Genomic DNA, 20,640 nt, shown 5'->3' with positions numbered 1-20,640 from the left:
GAGCAAACATTTCTATTGTGAATAAGTGATTTTTGATTAAAAATTTAAAAATTATACTACATTTATTAAAAGAGACAAGCATGTACTTAAGAAGCTAAAGGATAGAATATTAATTTTAGAGAACATTAAAAGTTTATAATTCAGGTGCATTCAAAAGGAACATTTTCTGTGAAAGTGTAGTATTCTGAGATATCATATTAGGTTTTCACAGTCTATACCAGACACTGAATTTCATAGGTAGTCCATCCCCAAACAAGCAATTCAAAAGTATTTACTTTTTTTTGTTGTTGCTCCTAAAGTCACTAAATAATCAGACAAGTGAAGAAAACCACATTGTTTACTGAAACGTCAAGAAGGAATGCATTGAAAGCATTTTACCATCACAAAAGAATTACCTTCCTTTTTGCAAAATTCATGAGCAGCCTCAAAACTCGTACTGTCTAGGACTGTAGAAAAACTGTAGCAATTACTTTTGAATTTTATCCAGGGAATAGATGTTTCTGAGCACAACTCTGGGTGTCCAAATGGTTTTGTTTCTGTGAACAAAAGTCAGTTATGATTTTAGGGTGGTGACTGGGTTCATTTATTGGGATAAACATTGCATTAAATTCTATGACAGACTAAGATAAATAGTGTAACGAGATTTTCATGATAATACTCTGAAAGAGTGGGTTTAATATAAATGATCAGAAAACCAAATCCGGTTTGTAGCATTTCTGGCAGAAATAATCTTTACCTACACATAACAGGGTATATTCACGCATAGCTTCTTAGGCTTAGTTTGGGTGCTGCATGGGTGAGGGTGGCTGTCTTTCATGTTTATAATTGGTATCCTAAAGGTTGGAAAAACTGGGGGATGTGATTCATAGAAATGAATGAAGTTGGCAAAAAGCACTTCCAAATGTACAAAATGTGTTCTATGCAGTGCTGAATATTACAGATTTAGCAAATCCTTACCTGCCAATCAACCTGTGAGAGAAAATAATGCATTTGGTAAAGTAACATAGCATAGCAAAACATAACACATAACTAAGGGAAATATCAGGTAGACTTTTCTTTAGAGGTCACCTCCATGATGAGATCCTAGGTGTATGGCTATGGGCATGTTACCTATCATATTCATACTTTGGTTTCTTTATCAATAAAAAGAGAGCCAATAGGACACCTGGGTGGCTCAGTTGGTTAAGTGTCCGACTCTTGATTTCAGCTCAGGTCATGATCTTACAGTTGTGAGATCAAGTTCTGCACTGGGCTCCACTCTTGAGGTAGAGCCTGCTTCAGATTTTCTCTCTCTGCGCACCCCCCTCTTCCCCTCCCCTACTTGTGCTTTCTTTCTCTCTCTCAAAATAAACATTTTTTAAAAAGTTATAAAAGAGAGTTAAACAACATCATTTTTACATGAGAAGTTTATTTGTTTTTATTTTTCCCTTCTAAGTAATCTCTACACCCAACAAGGGACTCAAACTCATGACCGTGAGGTCTAAAGTCACATGCTCTACCAAATGACCTAGTCAGGTGCTGCTGCGTGAGGAGTTTAAATGAGCTAGTGCCTGACACTTCTTAAGCACTCAATAAATGCAGTGCTATTGAAAAGGGAAGAATATTTTTTATGGTGTTTTAGTAGCAGAATTAGCTTTTCCAGTGTATGTGGCTATTATTTACATTATTATCCTGAATTATTTTGATCCGAAGTTACATAGTGTGTATGCTGTTTAACTTATAGTATCCAGAATGTAAGCAAATATGTGCACTTTTACTAAATGAGAGATTTTAAAAGACACCGGCTGGTGTTAAAGAACTCTACGTAGCAATCAAGGGAAGGGGGACTTGGTGTAATGGGATGAACATCACATCAAAGAGCAAGGAAGCTTGGCTTCTCCTCCTGGTCCTATTGGTGGACATCTGTGAGATCTTCAGTAAGTTATTTCATTCTCTGAGTTTGTTTTCTGTTTAAAATAAAGTTCACCTGGCTCAACTGGGAGAGCCAGGTGAGCTTTAAGAGTAATGAGGTATTATTATCATTGTTATCATATAATATAAATATTATTACTATCATCGTCGCCATCATCTCTAGAATTTTATTAGTCTTTGACTTAAACGTGAATTTGCAGTCTGGCCTTCAAGGTCACACATGCTCTTAATGCAGGTTTCTATTCTGATTTCCCACCTCTCCTTACTGGTGCACTGCCATGAAGGCAAATTTCAACACTAGCTTTGCTTTACACCTTTCTTCCTTCCATGTCTTTGTCCAAGCTTTTCTTTTCTTTTCTTTTTTAACATTTACTTATTTTTCACACACACACACACACACACACACACACACACACACACACACACAGAGTGAGTGCGGGAGGGGCAGAGAGAGAAGGAGACACGGAATCTGAAGAAGGCTCCATGCTCTGAGCTGTCAGCACAGAGCCCAACACGGGGCTCTAACTCACGAACCAGGTGGTCAGGTGGTGACCTGAGCCGAAGTCAGATGCTTAACTGACTAAGCCACCCAGATGCCCCTGTCCAAGCTTTTCTGTTCAGACTGCCTCTCCATGTCCAATCATTTTCTCACTACATCCTACCTATTCTTCAAGGCCAGTCACACAGTTATGTCCTTCAAGAAGTCTTTCGACTTGTCCTCAAGTGGATGTGTTATGTTCTTTTTTCTTGCTAACCCCACAACTACCTCTTTTCCATCATTTGGTAGTTCTGCTTGGTATAACAGTTATTTGTCTGAACATCACCTACCAGACCAGAGGCTTCTTTTTTTTTTTTTTTTTTTTTTAATTTTTTTTTTTCAACGTTTATTTATTTTTGGGACAGAGAGAGACAGAGCATGAACGGGGGAGGGGCAGAGAGAGAGGGAGACACAGAATCGGAAACAGGCTCCAGGCTCTGAGCCATCAGCCCAGAGCCTGACGCGGGGCTCGAACTCACGGACCGCGAGATCGTGACCTGGCTGAAGTCGGACGCTTAACCGACTGCGCCACCCAGGCGCCCCACCAGAGGCTTCTTGAGGGCAGATACTTCTTACCCTCACTCAAAGCTCCTGCTTAGCATAGTGCCTTACACACAGTAGGTGCCAGTACATATTTGTTGAGTTGAATAGAATTGAACCTACCAGTAGGTACATGACAAATTGCTCCTTGCAGAAATGACTCGCAGGCTGTGCTACTCCAGCGTCCACTGGTGTCGGCAAAAACACAGTCACCCAAGATGGATGACTCATCGTCTTTCCAAAAAGTGAAGGAGGATTTGGTGCCATCTGACCAGTCAAAATTAAGACCATTCTGTGGAGGGAAATGCAGCCATAATTTCTTTGCTAGCACTGCATCACCCAGTGCTATTTGAGCAGCCCTTACTTCACGCACTGATTTGTATTTCCACATCTAGACTTCTATTTCAGGGGGTCTAGGATAGCTTGTGAATGTGGCCTGACAAAAAGAAATAGCTGTCACAACAGTATCTTTTTTAGTTTTGGGTAATCCTTTGTTCCCTACCACCATAATTTCCAAGTAAGCAATCAGAATGAAGTTGGATTAATATCTTGTTCTTTACACCAAAACCAATTTCAGATTGGTCAAAGATTCATACATATGAATTGGAAACATAAAAGTGCTAGAGAAAACTTGGCTAAATATTTTATACTCTTGGTGCGGGGAGTATCTTTTCAAGTCTGATACAAAATCCAGAGGCCATAATGCAAAATTGACTACGTGAAGTTAAATCATTCTGTAATGCACAAATATAATAAACAACCAGAAGACACCATTCTCTCACCTATCCCAATGACAAGGATTAAAATTTTGACAGTGTCCAGTATTGACAAGGATATGAAAAACTACCTGTTATCATAGTTGTTTGCATGTAAATTAGTGTAAACTTTTGGCAGGCAATATGGCACTATTTCTTAAAATGTAAAGTGTGCTCAGCAATTTAACTTCTAGGAATTTATCCAACTTACACAGGGTTGTTTGTTGTGTATTACTTGTAATTGTGAAAAACTGGGAAGAACCCAAATTTCTATTCACAGGAGCGTGGTATGGTATATCTTTATGTGGTGCTGCAAAGAATGTGTTAGATTTTTATGTGCTGACATGGAAAGGTGTACAAGGCATATTAAACAAAAAACAAGTTAAAGGACAGCACAAGTAGTATAACCTCATTTGTATTTAAAAAACAATATACATATTTACCCATTATGTAAATATGTGTAGGAAATTTTTAAATGATGCATAAGAAATATTTACAGTGATTATCTCTGGGGTACAGAACCAGAGGTTGAGACAGAATAGAGTTTACTTTTTACTACTGCAAGTGTATAATAGTTTAGTTAAAAAAAAAAGAAAACTAAGAAAAAAATCTCACTCTCCAAAATACATCCCTAGAGGGAGAGAAAACCCACGTGTTAAATTCCAAGGTGGTACTGAATTAATTAATAACCACATTTCTAGACAGGAAGCATGATCCATTTTTCTTGATAATTTCTTAAATGCAGATTGCCCAAATGCAGGTGCTTGAGTTTAAGATGTGTTCCACTGCCCACATGAGGCAGTATCTAGAGATACTCAGAAATTTTCAGAGAACCTTTGAAGGGCATTATTTTCCATAGATTAGGCAAGTGGATGTTTGTTCTAAAAAAGGTGTATACCTTTAATTTGTAGTCATAAGCTATTCGTAAGGTTGGTCATAGTTGTTGTATAAACCAATTACTTAAATGTTACATTTGCTATTATTTCTTGGAATTTTTTTTCTCTGTGTTAATTTCAGTGTCCATACCACTAAGGAAGTAGATGTGAAACTTAGTTATGCAGGGATGTTCCAAGAGATTTAAGATACTTACATCTGCAGTGAACAATCCAATCCAGTGGGGATGTCCTAACCGGTTGAGGATAACAGTGAGGAAGGACTGGTGATACTGATCTGTAATGCTGGCCAATTCTGCTCCATGCATTAGGCAGGTTTTTATTGCTGTATACCAAGTCATATTTGCATTAATTATCTTATAAGTTCTGTTTCCATATTCTAAGGTATTGGGCACTGGATACATATCAGATGTATTTACACTGTGTCCAGAGGTATCTAGAACAATAACAACAACAACAATCATTTTTAGCATCCGGTTGAGAAAGGGAGAGGCAAAGCTTAGCATGGATCCATGTCATAATGATCCATGCTGTGATGAACATCAGTTTTCCTTCCCAGAACTATTTCAAAATGAGGGTAATACCTGAAAGCATAGGTGATGCTAAAGAATGAGAACTTAGGAAGTTTAATGCATGAGTTTCTTAAAAAAAAAAAAATACATACATAGAGAAGATTTCTAGAAGATTTCCCATTTTTTACTCCCTTTTTCTCCTTTTTTAAAAATTTAAATTTAGTTAACATAGAGCACAATATTGGTTTCTGGAGTAGAATTCAGTAATTCATCATTTACATACAACACCCAGTGCTCATCATAACAAGGTCCCTCCTTAATACCTTATATAGCTTAATACCTTAATCCATCTAGCCCATCTCCCACCCACATCACTCCATCAACCCTCAGTTTGTTCTCTATCATTAAGAGTCTCTTGTGGTTTATTTCCCTCTCTCCTCTTGTTCCCCTACCCCCACCTTCCATATGTTCATCTGTTCTGTTTCTTAAATTCCACATATGAGTGAAATCATACAGTATTTGTCTTTCTTTGATTGACTTATTTCGCTTAGCATAATACATTCTAGCTCCATCCGTGTCATTGCAAATGGCAAGATTTCATTCTTTTTTTTTCCTTTTTTTTTTAATATATGAAATTTATTGTCAAATTGGTTTCCATACAACACCCAGTGCTCATCCCAAAAGATGTCCTCTTTTAGGATGCCCCAGACAGGTTTTATTGCACTAGTTACACCCGGCCCAACACACATTGCTCTGGCAGAACTTAATACTTACTAAGAGAATATTGACATATATTATGGAGTCATATATTGTGTTGCAAACATAATTTTACAAGTATATATTCTCAAATACCACCCTTTTAAAAATAATTTTTTTAATGTTTATTTATTTTTGAGAAACAGACAGAGCATGAGCAGGTGAGGGGCAGAGAGAGAGGGAGACACAGAATATGAAGCAGGCTCCAGACTTTGAGCTGTGAGCACAGAACCCAGTAAGGGGCTTGAACCCACCAACTGTGAGATCATGACCTTAGCCAAAGTCAGTCACTTAACCAACTGAGCCACCCAGGCACCCCCCTTTTTTAAATCAAATACCACCCTTTATTAAACTTGAGATTGTATGATAGTTGCTGTCACGTTTAATGTTTACATGTATAAATTCTAAATAGAAACTTAAAAACTACATTAATAAACAGAATACACACATTCTATAAATAGTTTCTATTAATATGTCATCTGTCAGAGTCAAGATTTACAAATTAAAAGGCAAGGTTTTCCCAGACATGATGACTGGTGCCTTCTTGTTCATGAGCGACAGGTCATGTGACAGCCAACCCCTTGTTTTACATCCAGGATATTTCCTCTTTAAAATGTGCACTTGCCTTTTTGTTCTGTACGATATCGTGTACTATGATAGGCTAAAGTTAGCAAACCTAAAATAGAAAAACAAGGTAAGAATTTCTGAACTGTCTTATCCAAAGTGGCTGGGATATTTTTCTATTTACTGGTTTTATTACAATTGGGGTTGAAAAGGAACATGGTGAGGTGTGAATAGGTCAGAAGACTTGTGAATCAACCCCAGTCCTGACTATGCATGGCTAAATGACCTTGGAAAAACAAGTAATCTCTCCAAGCCTCAAATTTCTGGTCTTTTTTTTTTTTTAACGTTTATTTATTTTGGGGACAGAGAGAGACAGAGCATGAACGGGGGAGGGGCAGAGAGAGAGGGAGACACAGAATCGGAAACAGGCTCCAGGCTCTGAGCCATCAGCCCAGAGCCTGATGCAGGGCTCGAACTCACGGACCGCGAGATCGTGACCTGGCTGAAGTCGGACGCTTAACCGACTGCGCCACCCAGGCGCCCCACAAATTTCTGGTCTTTAAGAGATAAGTAAAGCTTTCCTTGGAGGGGTGTGGGTAGAATTTAGAGATAACACACAGAGCACTTACTGGAACACAGTACTTGGAATGTAGTACCCAGAACAAAGCAGGTGCTCAATAAATGTTGGTTCTTTATGCCAAGTAAAAATGGCAAAGTGGGAATTTGACTCTTACCTGAAAATGTTACCTCAATATAATAATAGCACATATTGTAAAACAAAAGTGAAATTAACCTATTTACCAAGTAAATTATGATGGACTACACTTTTATATTTGTTTATTCTTTACTAGAGGTCTATTGGCCACTTGCCAGTCTATATACCAAGTCTAATGTTATTTTTTTTAAAAAAATAATATAATACCATAGTAGATATTTAAAAATGATAACTAGTAAAATTAAGGCAACTAAATATTTTCATATATGTGACCTAAATACCAATTTTACTACTTACCCCCATTATATTACATATCTGTATTTTTACACACATAAAATTCTTCATATGTAATTGATTCCATAAAACTTCAAAACATACGTGGTTTTGAGCAACATGATTTTGCCACTCATTGACCTGAAAAAGAAGGATCTGTTGGAAACCAAGCCCCATATTGGGGGTCTTGATTTTGTTCCTGTCTCCCTTTTATTTAGGTATCTTTATTCTTTCAGGCAGTTAAGAGAGTTTGCGCTCCAAGCCCAATGTAAGCAGCTGTTTATATGGCAAATAAAGAAGTGGAGCAGAATTTGGTCATTTATTGTAGGCTAAGAGAATTTGTGTAGTTGAATAATATTTTTTGGAAATAATAATATAAACAGCTGTCATTTGTTAATATGCTGGCCACTTGCTAAGCATTATATATGCATAGACTTTGCATGTGCATAGAGTGAGAGAGTTATTATCCCATTTTACAGATGTGAAGTCACATCTGTAAAAAGATAAGAAACTTCATTGACACTTAATTACAGAGATGGGGAAAGAACCCAGGTGGGGTATGAATTCCAGTGCCTATGCTCCCAACCACCCCTACTTTAGACTATGTCCAAAAGGCCATATACAATGTTAGCCCAAAAAATTTCAAAGAGAGAAAGTGGTAAGAGAGCAGTCCATTTTAAGAAGAGATCAACATCAGTGTCACAGAATAGAATCATTGTATTTAACTGAGTGACCTTGAATACGTAATTTATTTTTTCTAAGCCTCAAGTTTCTCATCTGTAAAATAACACTTTTTACCTACTTCCTAGCATTGTTGGGAGGTTTTTATGCCTTATTGCTTATGAAGCCAAGGCACAGGGCCAGGTATATCATAAGTATGCAAATACATGGTGTATTGATATTATTTCTTTCCCTACAAGACTCTTCTCTTCTCATAATACCCTTGCTATAATTGATTATCTTCTTTCAATTCCTGAATATTATTATTTTTCAGTGATAGCTGTGAATTGGGAAATAGCTTCCCTGGGCTATTCTGAGGATGGATAGATACTCAGTGCATTAAAGTGTTCACATACATGCAACACTAAGAGGTATAAATCATATTCCTAGTAAGTATATAAACAATAGGCTGCCCAGAGTTGCACCCAGCTCCAAACACAAACTGTGGTCTTTTAGAGTAGCATCATACAGGGAAACCTTGCACTTGGTGAAAGCACAAATTGGAGCTATTGTTTTTGTTGTTGCTATTTTTATTTTTATTAGTCAAGGTCACTTACAGTGCATTTGACCTGATCATCAACCCCACTGACTACGTGTAATAGTATGGCTTTTGTATTTCACACCAAAAGTTACTGGGGGTTCTGATCATTAGCTCTAGAGACATGCTACATGTCATATTTAGTCACAGAGGGCATTTTTAGGTTTCCAAGAAAGTAGGAAATATTAGTTTGTTTATTTCTTTATTTAACAACATTTTCTTAAAGCCTTTTTTATTCCCTGAACACACACATAAACTCAGAAGAAAGCAGTAAAGCCACTTAATAGGGCTAAAATGGATGCATAAACTTGGTCATCTCTCAGATGGTCTCTGTAGTCTTTAGAACCCCACTAAAGGCCATAATCCTGGGGTAGGAGAGATTAAATGAGCAAATATATATAAAGCTCAAAAAGTAAGTGCCTGACACTGTTAGCTATGAAAATGACAGTTATACAGTGTGTAAAACAAATATGGAAGAGTGGGTCATAGAGATGAAAGGAATAAAAAACCAAATATTTCTTACCCTGCATTTTTTCACAAACAAACCCGTGACCTTCTTTTCCACAGTCTTCAAAATACCATTTTCCAGTGAAATGAAAATTAGGATTACTCGACAGCAAGGCACAGAGAGGAATGTGTTTTTGAACTTCAGTGATGTTATGACTTGGAATCTTTAAAAAGACACATATGTTTTCCAAAAAAAAATGGAAACATATAACATTATTATAACACTGAAATTTTTATTAAGGACAATTTAAAAATTCAAGTACTATTATCCCTTTATTTGCATTTAATAAACCTGTTCACAGATCACTTCATAACCTGACAAGTAAATAATTATTGTGATAAGTAATATCATTTATAGAACACATGAAAATGACATAATTACATTATTAAAAATTAATATAATAATAGACTAATAAAATTTATGCCTATAAAGTATAGGAAGTAAAAGAACACTTTACTAAGTATTAAATAGGATCTCTTGCTAAAATTTTTTCTAAAAATTAAATCTGAAAACTTACATTTATATCAAATGGAGACCAGTTAGAATATGCCACAGACTTTCCATTTAGCCATTTTTCATAATTACCATTTTGTAACCCTATCCACACATTAGTGGTCTGGCCAAAAAGATTCATAGTAATGAAAGCTAAAAAATAGAAATACATTATCAAATTTAATACCATATAAACCATTTGGGTAATCATCGAATTCTGTTTGTAGCTATGATTTTATTTAAATGACAGCAAAACTTAATTATGAATCAATTGTAGGAATTTGTTCTTACTAAGGTAATACAGTCTCTTTCACTTTTGTTTCAGTTTAATTGATAGACATTAGCTAGCTAAGCCTGGGATTTCATCGTATCATTAACAAAACTATTTCCAGTGTTCATTCAATGCCTTTCTAAACAAAAGAAGATTTATCAACTCTACTTAAACTGAAGTATACAATTGCCTAAATATCAAATAAAGGTGTACAGGTAAATCTAAAGGGATCTAAAAATTATACCATGCAGTTTTTATAGAGTGTACCTCAGATTATTTCAGCCATTTTGCAATAAAGATCATAAATCTGCCCTATTTTTTCCACTATTACTGGGGAGACAAAAGTCTTCAAAAATCAGCAGTTTATAAGCAATGCAATGTACTAACTTTTACACATGTCATGATATAAACCTTATAGGTCAAACTGAAAATGTATGTGTCATCAGCTATATAATACATATGATGTTGATTTGGAAATGTTAGCATTTTGGGGGGACATTTTTTTTTAATTTTTTAAAAAATTTTTTTTCAACGTTTATTTATTTATTTATTTATTTATTTATTTATTTTTAATTTTTTTTTTCAACGTTTATTTATTTTTGGGACAGAGAGAGACAGAGCATGAACGGGGGAGGGGCAGAGAGAGAGGGAGACAAAGAATCGGAAACAGGCTCCAGGCTCCGAGCCATCAGCCCAGAGCCCGACGCGGGGCTCGAACTCACGGACCGCGAGATTGTGACCTGGCTGAAGTCGGACGCTTAACCGACTGCGCCACCCAGGTGCCCCCAACGTTTATTTATTTTTGAGACAGAGAGAGACAGAGCATGAATGGGGGAGGGTCAGAGAGAGGGGGAGACACAGAATCCGAAACAGGCTCCAGGCTCTGAGCTGTCAGCACAGAGCCTGACGTGGGGCTCGAACTCATGGACCGCGAGATCATGACCTGAGCCGAAGTCAGCCGCTTAACCGACTGAGCCACCCAGGCGCCCCTGGGGGGACATTTTTAAAGTTTATTTATTTATTTTGAGAGAGAAAAGGCGAGTGGGGGAGGGGGAGAGAGACAGGGGGAGAGAGAATCCCAAGCACTGTTAGCACAGAGCCAGATGCAGGGCTCTATCTTACAAACTGTGAGATCATGACCTGAGCTGAAATCAAGAGTTGGACGCTTAACCAACTGAGCCACTCAGGTGCCCCCATTTTAATAGATATTGAAATAAAAATGGTTATTTTTGCCCAACTGAATATTGAATACTCTACCTTGCTCCACCTCATTTTCAATGGCGACCAGTGTGCCCCCTTCTTCAACACAGAAATCTTGAGCTGATGTCCAGTTCTTCCAATCCCTTGGGTCTTTGGGGATTTTCACCAAAAGGCACTTTAAAAAAAATGTCCAAAAAAGCATTCATTTCCATATTTTTCTTAATGAGTTAAAAACCTTCCAAAGACACTGAGGATCAGTCTTTAGAATTCTTTATAATTTTCGTGAGCAGAAATGACTCATTTTTTTTTTCTTTGAGCTGCTTCAAAGATAGGAGATAAAACAGAAGACCAGCTTTTAGGGTAAGTCAATATCTTGCATGCATTTGTATCAGGCAGGAACAGAAACAAGGATGTGTTTTGTTCTGTAAGGTATCAGAACAATGTCTTTTGCTCAGTGAAAAACAGTATTCCTTTTAAAAAGGAGCCAGCCTGTAGTGTGGTTTTAATTTTTAAAAATCCTGTAGGTAGCAATTAATAGCTTAGTTCAATTTTATTTACAAATACATTTCCTCACTTTAGGTGAGAGGGGAATACTGGGAAATCAAACCACAACAGGGACTTAAATTCACTAATTACTTGAGTTAGCTATGTGGTTTGTAAGTCCACGAGGGAGAGCCAGAAAAGAAAAAAATGAGCCCAGTTGGGAAAGAAGCAAGGGCAGGACCAAAGAAACCTAGGGAGGAGAAATAGATGGGACGGTGGCCAGTACTGTCAATGGGACACAAAAAGAAGGCTATGGGATTTTGCAGTGAGGGCTGATTTTTACTCATGAGAGAATCATGTCTGTGGCATGGCAGGGCTACTCATTATGGAGCGAGAAATGGAACAATAACCACTGCACAGTTCAGGTAGTGTTGAAGACACCACCCATCCGCAACCAAAGCTCAGTGAAATTTAAACATGTTAATAGGGCCAGGTGGAGTCAGGGGGGAGAGAGAGATAGAAAAGAAAGTCTATAGTGGATCAGGCAATGTTGCAGAGACGTCAGGAGAAACTGTATGCAAAGAATATTCTGTGTTGAATATTCTCTTGTCAATGAACATAGGCAACCCTGGTCATTGATAGGTTAGATCTCAAGATTTCACCACCCAGAAAATCCCAGTTACAAGATAATTCTAGGCAAGTGTGGAAGCCTGCACTTGAGAGAGCATCCTTCCTCATCCCCTTTTGGAATGACATCCTTCCTCATTCTTTAATTTCTATATTTGTCAGTCCCCCATCCTTTCCCATCATCATAAACTCATTAAAAAGCAGAGACTAAATGTTGCTTTTTTTTGAACATCACAACAAAGAAGGTCCCCAATAAATATTTATGGGACATTATAAAAGCCAATAGACCCCAAAATAGTTGTCAAACAACATTCTCAGGCATTCTAGATTTAGTCCAATGGTTCTCAAAGGGCAGCATTCAATAATCTCTGGAGACATTTTTGATTGTCACAGCTTGATGTGGGAGCTTTGCTATTGGAATCTGGTGGGTAGGGTATAAGGATGCTATTAAGCATTCTATAACGCACAGGTCAGCCCCTCATAACAAAGAATTATTCAGCTCCAAATGTCAATAGTGCCCAGGTAATTCCTTTCAGAACTTGATCCTAATCGTGTCACTCTTTAGTTTAAAACTATTAGGGATTTTCCAAAAAAATCAAAATCAAAATCTAAAAACTATAAGGGATTTTCCACTGTTCTTAGGATAAAAACCAGAAATCTGATGTAGCCTGAAGTTGAATTACCAAATAAGAGAGGAAATACATTTTCAATTCTTCTGGTCCTCATCACCTTGTTTGCTTCACAAAGAAATGGAATTGGCTTTAAAGGATTTTAATTTTATAGCAACTATTCTTTTATCTATTTCCTTTCATTTTGTCTCTTCTCTCTAATTACAAATTCCAAACAGTGGCACACACTAATTATTAGGCAGTCTTATCATTTAATGTGAATTCACCTTGCGTTCAGATAGTCACACTAATGAACCATTCATAAATACCAATGAACCTCATTGGTTTAGTTAGCTCAATAAATCTTTCTAGAAAACACACACACACATGCCCCCATCCCATCCCCCAACTCATCCAACCCCCCACATTTGCCTCAGCCAAGATTTACTAGCTGGAGTATGAGAGTGTAGCCTCCTATTACCACACTTCATTGTTTCAAAAAAAATTACTACCACACTCTGAAATGGTTGTCATTAGTAATTAAAGCAAAGCAGCAAGAAGACGTACAGCACTTTTAAATTGTTTATTTACTTACTAATTTGCAAAATGTGATCAAGGTTAAGGCATCTCTTATTATTACTGTGAATTAAGGATACCCTACTGTAATCCAAATGAGTTTTGAATACAAAATTCTTACCTTAAAATCATTTCCAGTTCAAAACTTGAAAATGGAATTTATGATCTTTCCCCCAAACTTGGTCCTTTTCCAGTATTCTTACTGACATTGAATGGCAAAGTCAGTCATACATTTATATAAGCCTGAAACCTGGGAGTCTCCTCACCTTCCCACCCCAGCCCCTCTTCAATCTACCATTTGGACATCCCATTTCTCAATGTCCTTCCCCCATTCCTACTGCCTCACAGTCTCTGCCTTCACTATCTTACCTTGGATTATTACAATAACTTCCCAACCACTCTTAGAATCTTCATCATCCTTGCCTCTCTCCAGTCTGTCTTTGCCATTGCAGCATGAATGATGCTTTTTCAAAACTCATTCCTGATCATGTCCTTCTTTAGGTAAAACCCTTGAGGCATTTCTCATTGTTCTTAGGATAAAAACCAGAAACTCTTTTTTATTTCACTTTTCACATTCTAGTTCTTTATGCTTCCTTTAGTTTCTTCAATAGATTACATCCCCTCTCACCACAGGACCTTAGCACATGCTATACTCCCCTGCTTTTAATGCTTCCTGTCCTTCTGACTACATCAGTCATGTTCTCCTGTTATATACTTTAATAGAACTATGTAAGTCTTCTTCATCATATGTGTCACAGTTATAAATTAGAGGTCTTTTCCTGAGTGATTTACTAATGTTTGTTTCCTCTCTAGTCTGTAAGCTCCAAAAGAGAAGGGATTTTGTTTGTTTTTCCTCACCATAAAATTACCAACATCCAACATAGCTAAGTGAATGAATGAATAAAGTGCTAATAATATTAATAATTAAGAGAGTGTTTTTTTAAAGGAAAAGCTATGTTGTGCATGAAATCAAATTTTGGCTAATTCCAAAGTAGATGGTGCAAAGCAGGCATTAGTACTCGACCCAGATCCCTGGATAAAGATGTGTGAGTGGAAGCATAAGAATTAATCTAATATAAACACAAGCACATGCACACTTAGAATTTTTCCTGCCTATAGCTCTGCTGTGACAAGTATCTTTGATGACTCACTCTTCTGGAAGTAATCCCAGGTCAGGACTCATATATCATCAAACACAGAGAAAATAATTTATAAAACATTAGAAAAGATGCTTAACTTCTGGTATCTCAGTTTTAAAACTCTTAAAGGTGACTTCCTCTTCCTGTAAGCTGCCTGAGGTGATCTTTGAAAATGGTTGACTATTCACTTGACCCAGACAATCTGACAAAATCATGCAAATCAAGAGGCTCAAATATTCATGTTCACTTTAAGAACACACATGAAACTGCCCAGCCCATCAAGGGTATGCATATCTGAAAAGCCACCAAGTATCTGAAAAGTATTTGCAGAAGCAATGTATTCAATTCCGATGCTACAGTTGTGGAGTTGGTAGGTGTGCCCAGGCCAAACAGTGGGGCTGGACACAGGGCCAGTGGCCCAAAAAAGAATTTTTGCTGCACATGCTTAAAAATGCAGAGAGGAATGCTGAACTTAAGGGTTTAGATGTAGATTCTCTTGTCATTGAGCACATCCAGGCGAACAAAGCCCCCAAGATGTGGCATAGAACTTACAGGGCTCATGGATGAACCCGTACATGAGCTCTCCCTGCCACACTGAGATGATCCTTATTGAAAAAGAGCAGATTGTTTGTTTCTAAACCAGAAGAGGAGGTTGCACAAAAGAAAAAGATATCCCAGAAGAAAGTGAAGACACAAAAACTAATGGGCTGGGAGTTAATTCTGCATAAAATAAATGCAAATAAAAGTAAAACAAACAAACAAACAAACAAACCTCTTATAGGTGGATAGTCAACCAACTAGATTTTTTTTCTTAGAGATAACCAATAAAAATGAGCCATAGAAAATTGACAAACAAGAAGCAAAATTTAATGAGATATAACATATCGATGCTCATTCAGAACTGTGAAGTGAGTAATGTCTGTCATTGCTATCTCCCAGTTTTCCTTCTGTAACTTTGTTAATCAGGGAAGCCATCCCCACAGGGCTCTCCTCCTCTCCATTATCAATCCTCCTATTGCCAGCTTTTCTAATGATCTGATAAGCCCACTTATTCCAAGGCGTACATGACAAATGAGGCAATCTCAGAAATAAAGAAAATTAAAAAATAAAGAGTCAAGGCAAAGGAGTGAGACTCCAGTGATTTTAGACATTACTATGCAAAGGAAGGTGTGGTGGGTGGGGACACTTGAGCACCCTGTAACATTACTCTGTAAAAGATCCTTTCTTAGGAAGCCTGCTGTGACAGTATCTTTATTAGTCAATTCCTCTGAATGATTCAAAGACTAAGTCGTGCAGCTCTCCTATTGCTGGGCAAATATTGGCTGTGCATTAGAATAACCAAGGGAACTTTTAAAAAACACTGATGCTTAGATCCAATGCAGATCAATTAAATCAGAATCTTTAGGATGTCACCTGCACCTTGACATTTTTAAAAAGCTAACATGGCAATTCTAAATATTTGATCAGGGCTGTGAACCACTAATCTAACTGTTAGTTATCAATAAAGTTTTTTTTTTTTTTTTAACTTTGAGCTACACAGGGATGTTTTAATTCTGCTCCAATCCTGCTTCAGAAAGCCTTTCTCCTCTCATGTATGTGTTTGTGCTTTACTCACTCCCCTTCTATTCCTTTCAAAGGAAGTATTCACTTACTCTGTTGCCCTGGGTCTGTTCCCCAGTTACTGCTACCATGCCTCTGTACATATATACTCAATATGTTTACACAGGAGAAAACATCGACTAGAGTTAAGCTGTGCAGATAAAGAAGTTTGGGGGGAGGATAATAGCCAAGGGCTGAACCAAAAACAAATATTGAGAGTTTCTAAGAATTATTTCTCTAGTGCCAAGGATTTGATTTGCTGTTAATTTCCTTAAAATACCCTCCTTTGTACATGGGAGAAGTTATGATTAGTAACTGGAACAGTTGTCTGCATGCTTTGGGGTTGCTCACTGTCTGCATCGAAAATGTGACTTTGAGACAAGATATGCATTCCTTTGTGTCTGTCCCATATAGAGCACTCCAGGATGCATCTGTTTTAATAGTTGCAAGGTAGAAAAATTAACTAAAAATGGACCAAAACCTTAAGAGCTAAAACCATAAAGTTCTAGGAAGAAACATAAGAGGTAATTTTAATGACCTTGGGTTTGGCAAACTATTCTTAGATATGACACCAAAAACATGAGTAAAAAGAGAAATTAGATAAATTGGACTTCATTAAAATTAAAACTGTTGTGCATCAAAAGACATTAGAAAAGACAACCTACAGAATGGGAGAAAATACTTGCAAAACATGTATCTGATAGGGGCTTAATTTCTAGAATATATAAAGAACTCCTACAACTCAACAATAAAAAGACAACCCAAATGAAAACAAAGGACTTGAATAGACATGTTTTCCAAAGGCAATATACAAATGGTCAATAAGCACATGAAAAGACACTCAACATCCTTAGCCATTAGGCAAATGTAAATCAAACCATAATGAGATTAACTCTAGACATGCACTAGGATGCATGCAAAAAAATAGCTAATAACAAGTGTTGTTAAGGATGTGGAGAAATTGCTAGCATACGTTGCTAGCAGGCTTGTAAAATGGTTCAGCCATGTATGTGAAAAACATTTTGCTGGTTCTTCAAAAAGTTAAACACAGAATTAGTACATGATGTAGCAATTCCATTCCTAGGTGTATATCCAAAAGAAGTGAAAACAGGGACTCCAGCAGATACCTGTATGCCAATGGTCATTGAAAATTTATTAATAATAACCAAAACGTGGAAACAACCCAAGTCCATCAACAGATGAATGGCAAAACAAAATGTGGTGTGGAATATTAGTTAGTCATAAAGAGGGATGAAGTTCTGATACACATTATAATATGGATAAACAGTGAAAACATTATTCAAAGAGAAATAAGCCAGAAAAAAAAGGACAAATATTGTATAAATTCACTTACATGAAATATCTAGACAGGCAAATTCATAGAGATAGGAAACAGATTAGAACTTACCATGGCTAGAGGAATGGGGAATTGGGAGTTATTGCTTAATAGTTACAGGGTTTCTGTTTGGGATGATGATAAATTTTAGAAATAAAGGGGATGGCTGAATAACATTGTGAATGTAATTATTGCCACTGAATTGTACATTTAAAATGGTAAAAATGGCATATTTTATTTTAAATATATTTTACCACGGTAGAATAGCTATAAAAAGAACTAAGTGTCAAAGGTTTTAATTAAAGACTTAGTTATACTCAGTGTTCTATTGAATACTTGCTACGTTTCTTATATTGAAATGTATAAATTACTTGTAACTGGTAGATTTTATAGTTTGGGAAAATAGGAATCAGGCAGAAAGTATTAACTATTAAAAATGTACCTCAATACCATATAAAGTTCTAGAAAACCACTATATTTTAGAAGATATCTCAGTGCCACCAGGTTGACTGTATCATGGGGCTAAACTGATCTAGTAATTTAAGAATTCTTATGTGAAGTGGCAACTGTAGGAAAGAGACAAGACTACTTGACTCAAGGTCAGAAAACCTGAGGTTGATTCTCAACCTGACACTTATTTGCTGTGAACTTCCAGAAAAAGCACACAATGTTACCAGTCTTGGTCTTCTTGTGTATAGGATGGGATAATAATTCTGTGTATTTAAAGAATTGAACAAAATAAGAAATATATCTTTTAAATCAGCCAGCAAAAACTCTTAGCCACAAGGTGGAAGAAACCCAAATGTCATCAGTGGGTGAGTGGAAAAACAAAATGTGGTACATACATAAAATGGAATATTATTGTCTCAAAACGGAAGGAAATTCTGACACATGCCCTAACATGGCTGAACTTGGAGGACGTTCTGCTTAGTGAAATAACCCACTCACAAAAGATCAAATAACGTACAACTCTACTTATCCTCAGTGTCTGAAGTAGTCAAATTAATAGAAACAGAAAGCAGAATTATGGTTGCCAGGGGCTGGGAGAGGGGAAATGAGGGGTTGTTGTTTATTGGATTTAGGGTTTCAGTTTTACAAGATGAAAAAGGTCAGCAGATTCATTGCACAACAATGTGAATATACTTAACACTACCTCACTAAACACTTAAAAATGGTTAAGATGGTAAATTCTATATTATGTGAATTTTACCACAATTAAAAAAATCAGTGCCAAATATGTAGTAAGTGTTCAACAAATACGTGTAAAATCCCAGTGGCCCCATATCACAAATTAACAGTGAACGGAAGATCATAAAGGAGAGAAGGCTCTGCCAATATAACTGAATATACAGATTGAAAACTGGCTGTCAACAAAGAGCAATTTCATATTAACATATAAAATTATGACACAGTTTGGGTTTTTCCATTATCAAAGAATTAAACTTTTATAATTTGGGATGCATTTTAATTACTTCCACACCTAAGGCCTATAAAGTTATTTTATTATAAAACATAATAGAGTGGAGAAAAATTCTTGGCCTTAATTGGAGGCATTATCAGAAATAATAAATCTGGTTTACAATATCCCCACTGGCAATTTTTTTTTTTAAATTTCAATTCTGCACGGAAGCACCAGCTTTATGAGGCTCAAGATGACATTATTAGTGGGTCAATTCACACAGCGGGCAGAGCTCTATGCCAGCTCCAGGCAGGGAAGACACAAAAGAAAGGGAAGATGGAGTCTGTGCCCTCTGGAGTTGACAGCTCATTTGGGGGCAGGGCCCAGTTACACACACTCATATGCATCACGTCTAATGAAACAGTTATACAGCACAATGAAGGATTGTGAGCAAAAACAGTATACAAATGAAGGGTGGTGTCAAGGCTGTTTCTTTATTCCAAGAGATTGCCCCTACCTTGAAAACCTCAAATCTCTTGAAAGCTGTAACAAAAAAATTCCAGGTCCAATGGACAACTCCTGGTTTTTCAAAGCCATACCTACTTTTTAAATTATGTTCTAAAATGTCTACAAGAGAGAAACACAGGCAACTTTTTGAAAATGAGTTTACCTTATAGTTAATATATAGCCATCCTTTGGGACATGTTCCATGTTGTTTTGGGATATCTTTCTCTTTCTCTATGAGCCAAACCTTCTTTCGCTTACAGATGCTAGGCATAGAAACTGAACACTCTTCACTAGCCCAGAGTCCTGGAGGAGTAAATGAGTTAGAGATGACCTGAAATAATGGTGACTCTTTGTAAGCATTCTCTGCGTATCACATTTTTATGACTGCTAATGGTTTATCATAATTTTTTTAATCTAGAAATTGGACTAAACTGCTAACAGAGTTCTCTCGTGGCAAGAGCAAATTGGTCAGGGTGCTAAATCAGTAATTCTAATTTGAGAATGTAGGAATTTCGCAAATGCCAAAAAAAAAGAAAAAATGCCCCAACTAACTGAAATATTACAGTTGAAATCACAGAACTGATTAAAGTGCTGAGAATATTTAACTTGGTTAACAGAAGAATGTAGAGTAATATTTTTGTTTTAAAATATTCAATTTCAATATAAAGAGAAACAAGATTCTAAAACAATAGATGATCATTTCTAATTTCTAAATCTTTAGAAAATACACAATGTAGAAAAATTAACTCTGTAACTTCTAAGAAAGAAGCACTTTTCAACACACACCCTTAAACAAAACAGGCACACATAGACATGCCCTCAGGAAGATACATCCCAAAGTCCTTAGCCTCCTGTAAAATGTATTTTAATTTAGAAGAGCTATATTTTCAGAGTAAAGGTTATAGAATGCATTTCATTAGCATTCAAGTTATAAATCCCAGAATAGGGCAGGGATGCATGTAAATTGCAAAGGCAGGTTTCAGTTTTCTAGTGAGGGATATGAACCAAAAAAAAAAAAAAAAGGCATTTTGAAGGAGGGGCTGGCATGCTATTTTCAATGCAGAGTAGCTGCTAGTCTTCCAGAATCACAAAACTGCCTTTCTGTAGGCTGTTGTGACACCTGCTGGCAAAAGAGAGCTGATTAACAACGTGGTTTTTCCTTTCCTTTCTCTGCAGACAC

General features: G+C 36.7%; 1 protein-coding gene and 1 pseudogene across 3 annotated transcripts in view; one reads left to right on the top strand and one right to left on the bottom strand.

The window, feature by feature from the left end:
• PLA2R1 (phospholipase A2 receptor 1) overlaps positions 1-20,640 on the bottom strand; it is a 126,603-nt gene that overhangs the window by 7,116 nt on the left and 98,847 nt on the right. For all 3 annotated transcript variants that reach the window (XM_047870178.1, XM_047870176.1, XM_047870177.1), the window contains 7 exons: positions 19,624-19,763; positions 11,244-11,361; positions 9,741-9,868; positions 9,239-9,386; positions 4,835-5,073; positions 3,113-3,281; positions 396-536 (listed from right to left, as the gene is read on the bottom strand). In XM_047870178.1, the coding sequence (XP_047726134.1) occupies positions 396-536; positions 3,113-3,281; positions 4,835-5,073; positions 9,239-9,386; positions 9,741-9,868; positions 11,244-11,361; positions 19,624-19,763 (1,083 nt within the window). The remainder of the gene's footprint in view (positions 1-395; positions 537-3,112; positions 3,282-4,834; positions 5,074-9,238; positions 9,387-9,740; positions 9,869-11,243; positions 11,362-19,623; positions 19,764-20,640) is intronic.
• On the top strand, positions 14,485-16,176 carry LOC125172318 (60S ribosomal protein L17-like; annotated as a pseudogene).

Source organism: Prionailurus viverrinus, chromosome C1 (assembly GCF_022837055.1).
Source record: "Prionailurus viverrinus isolate Anna chromosome C1, UM_Priviv_1.0, whole genome shotgun sequence".
NCBI classification, from domain to species: domain Eukaryota; kingdom Metazoa; phylum Chordata; class Mammalia; order Carnivora; family Felidae; genus Prionailurus; species Prionailurus viverrinus.
The sequence above is the reverse complement of the archived record's forward strand: the minus strand, read 5'-3'. Positions and strand labels throughout refer to the sequence as shown.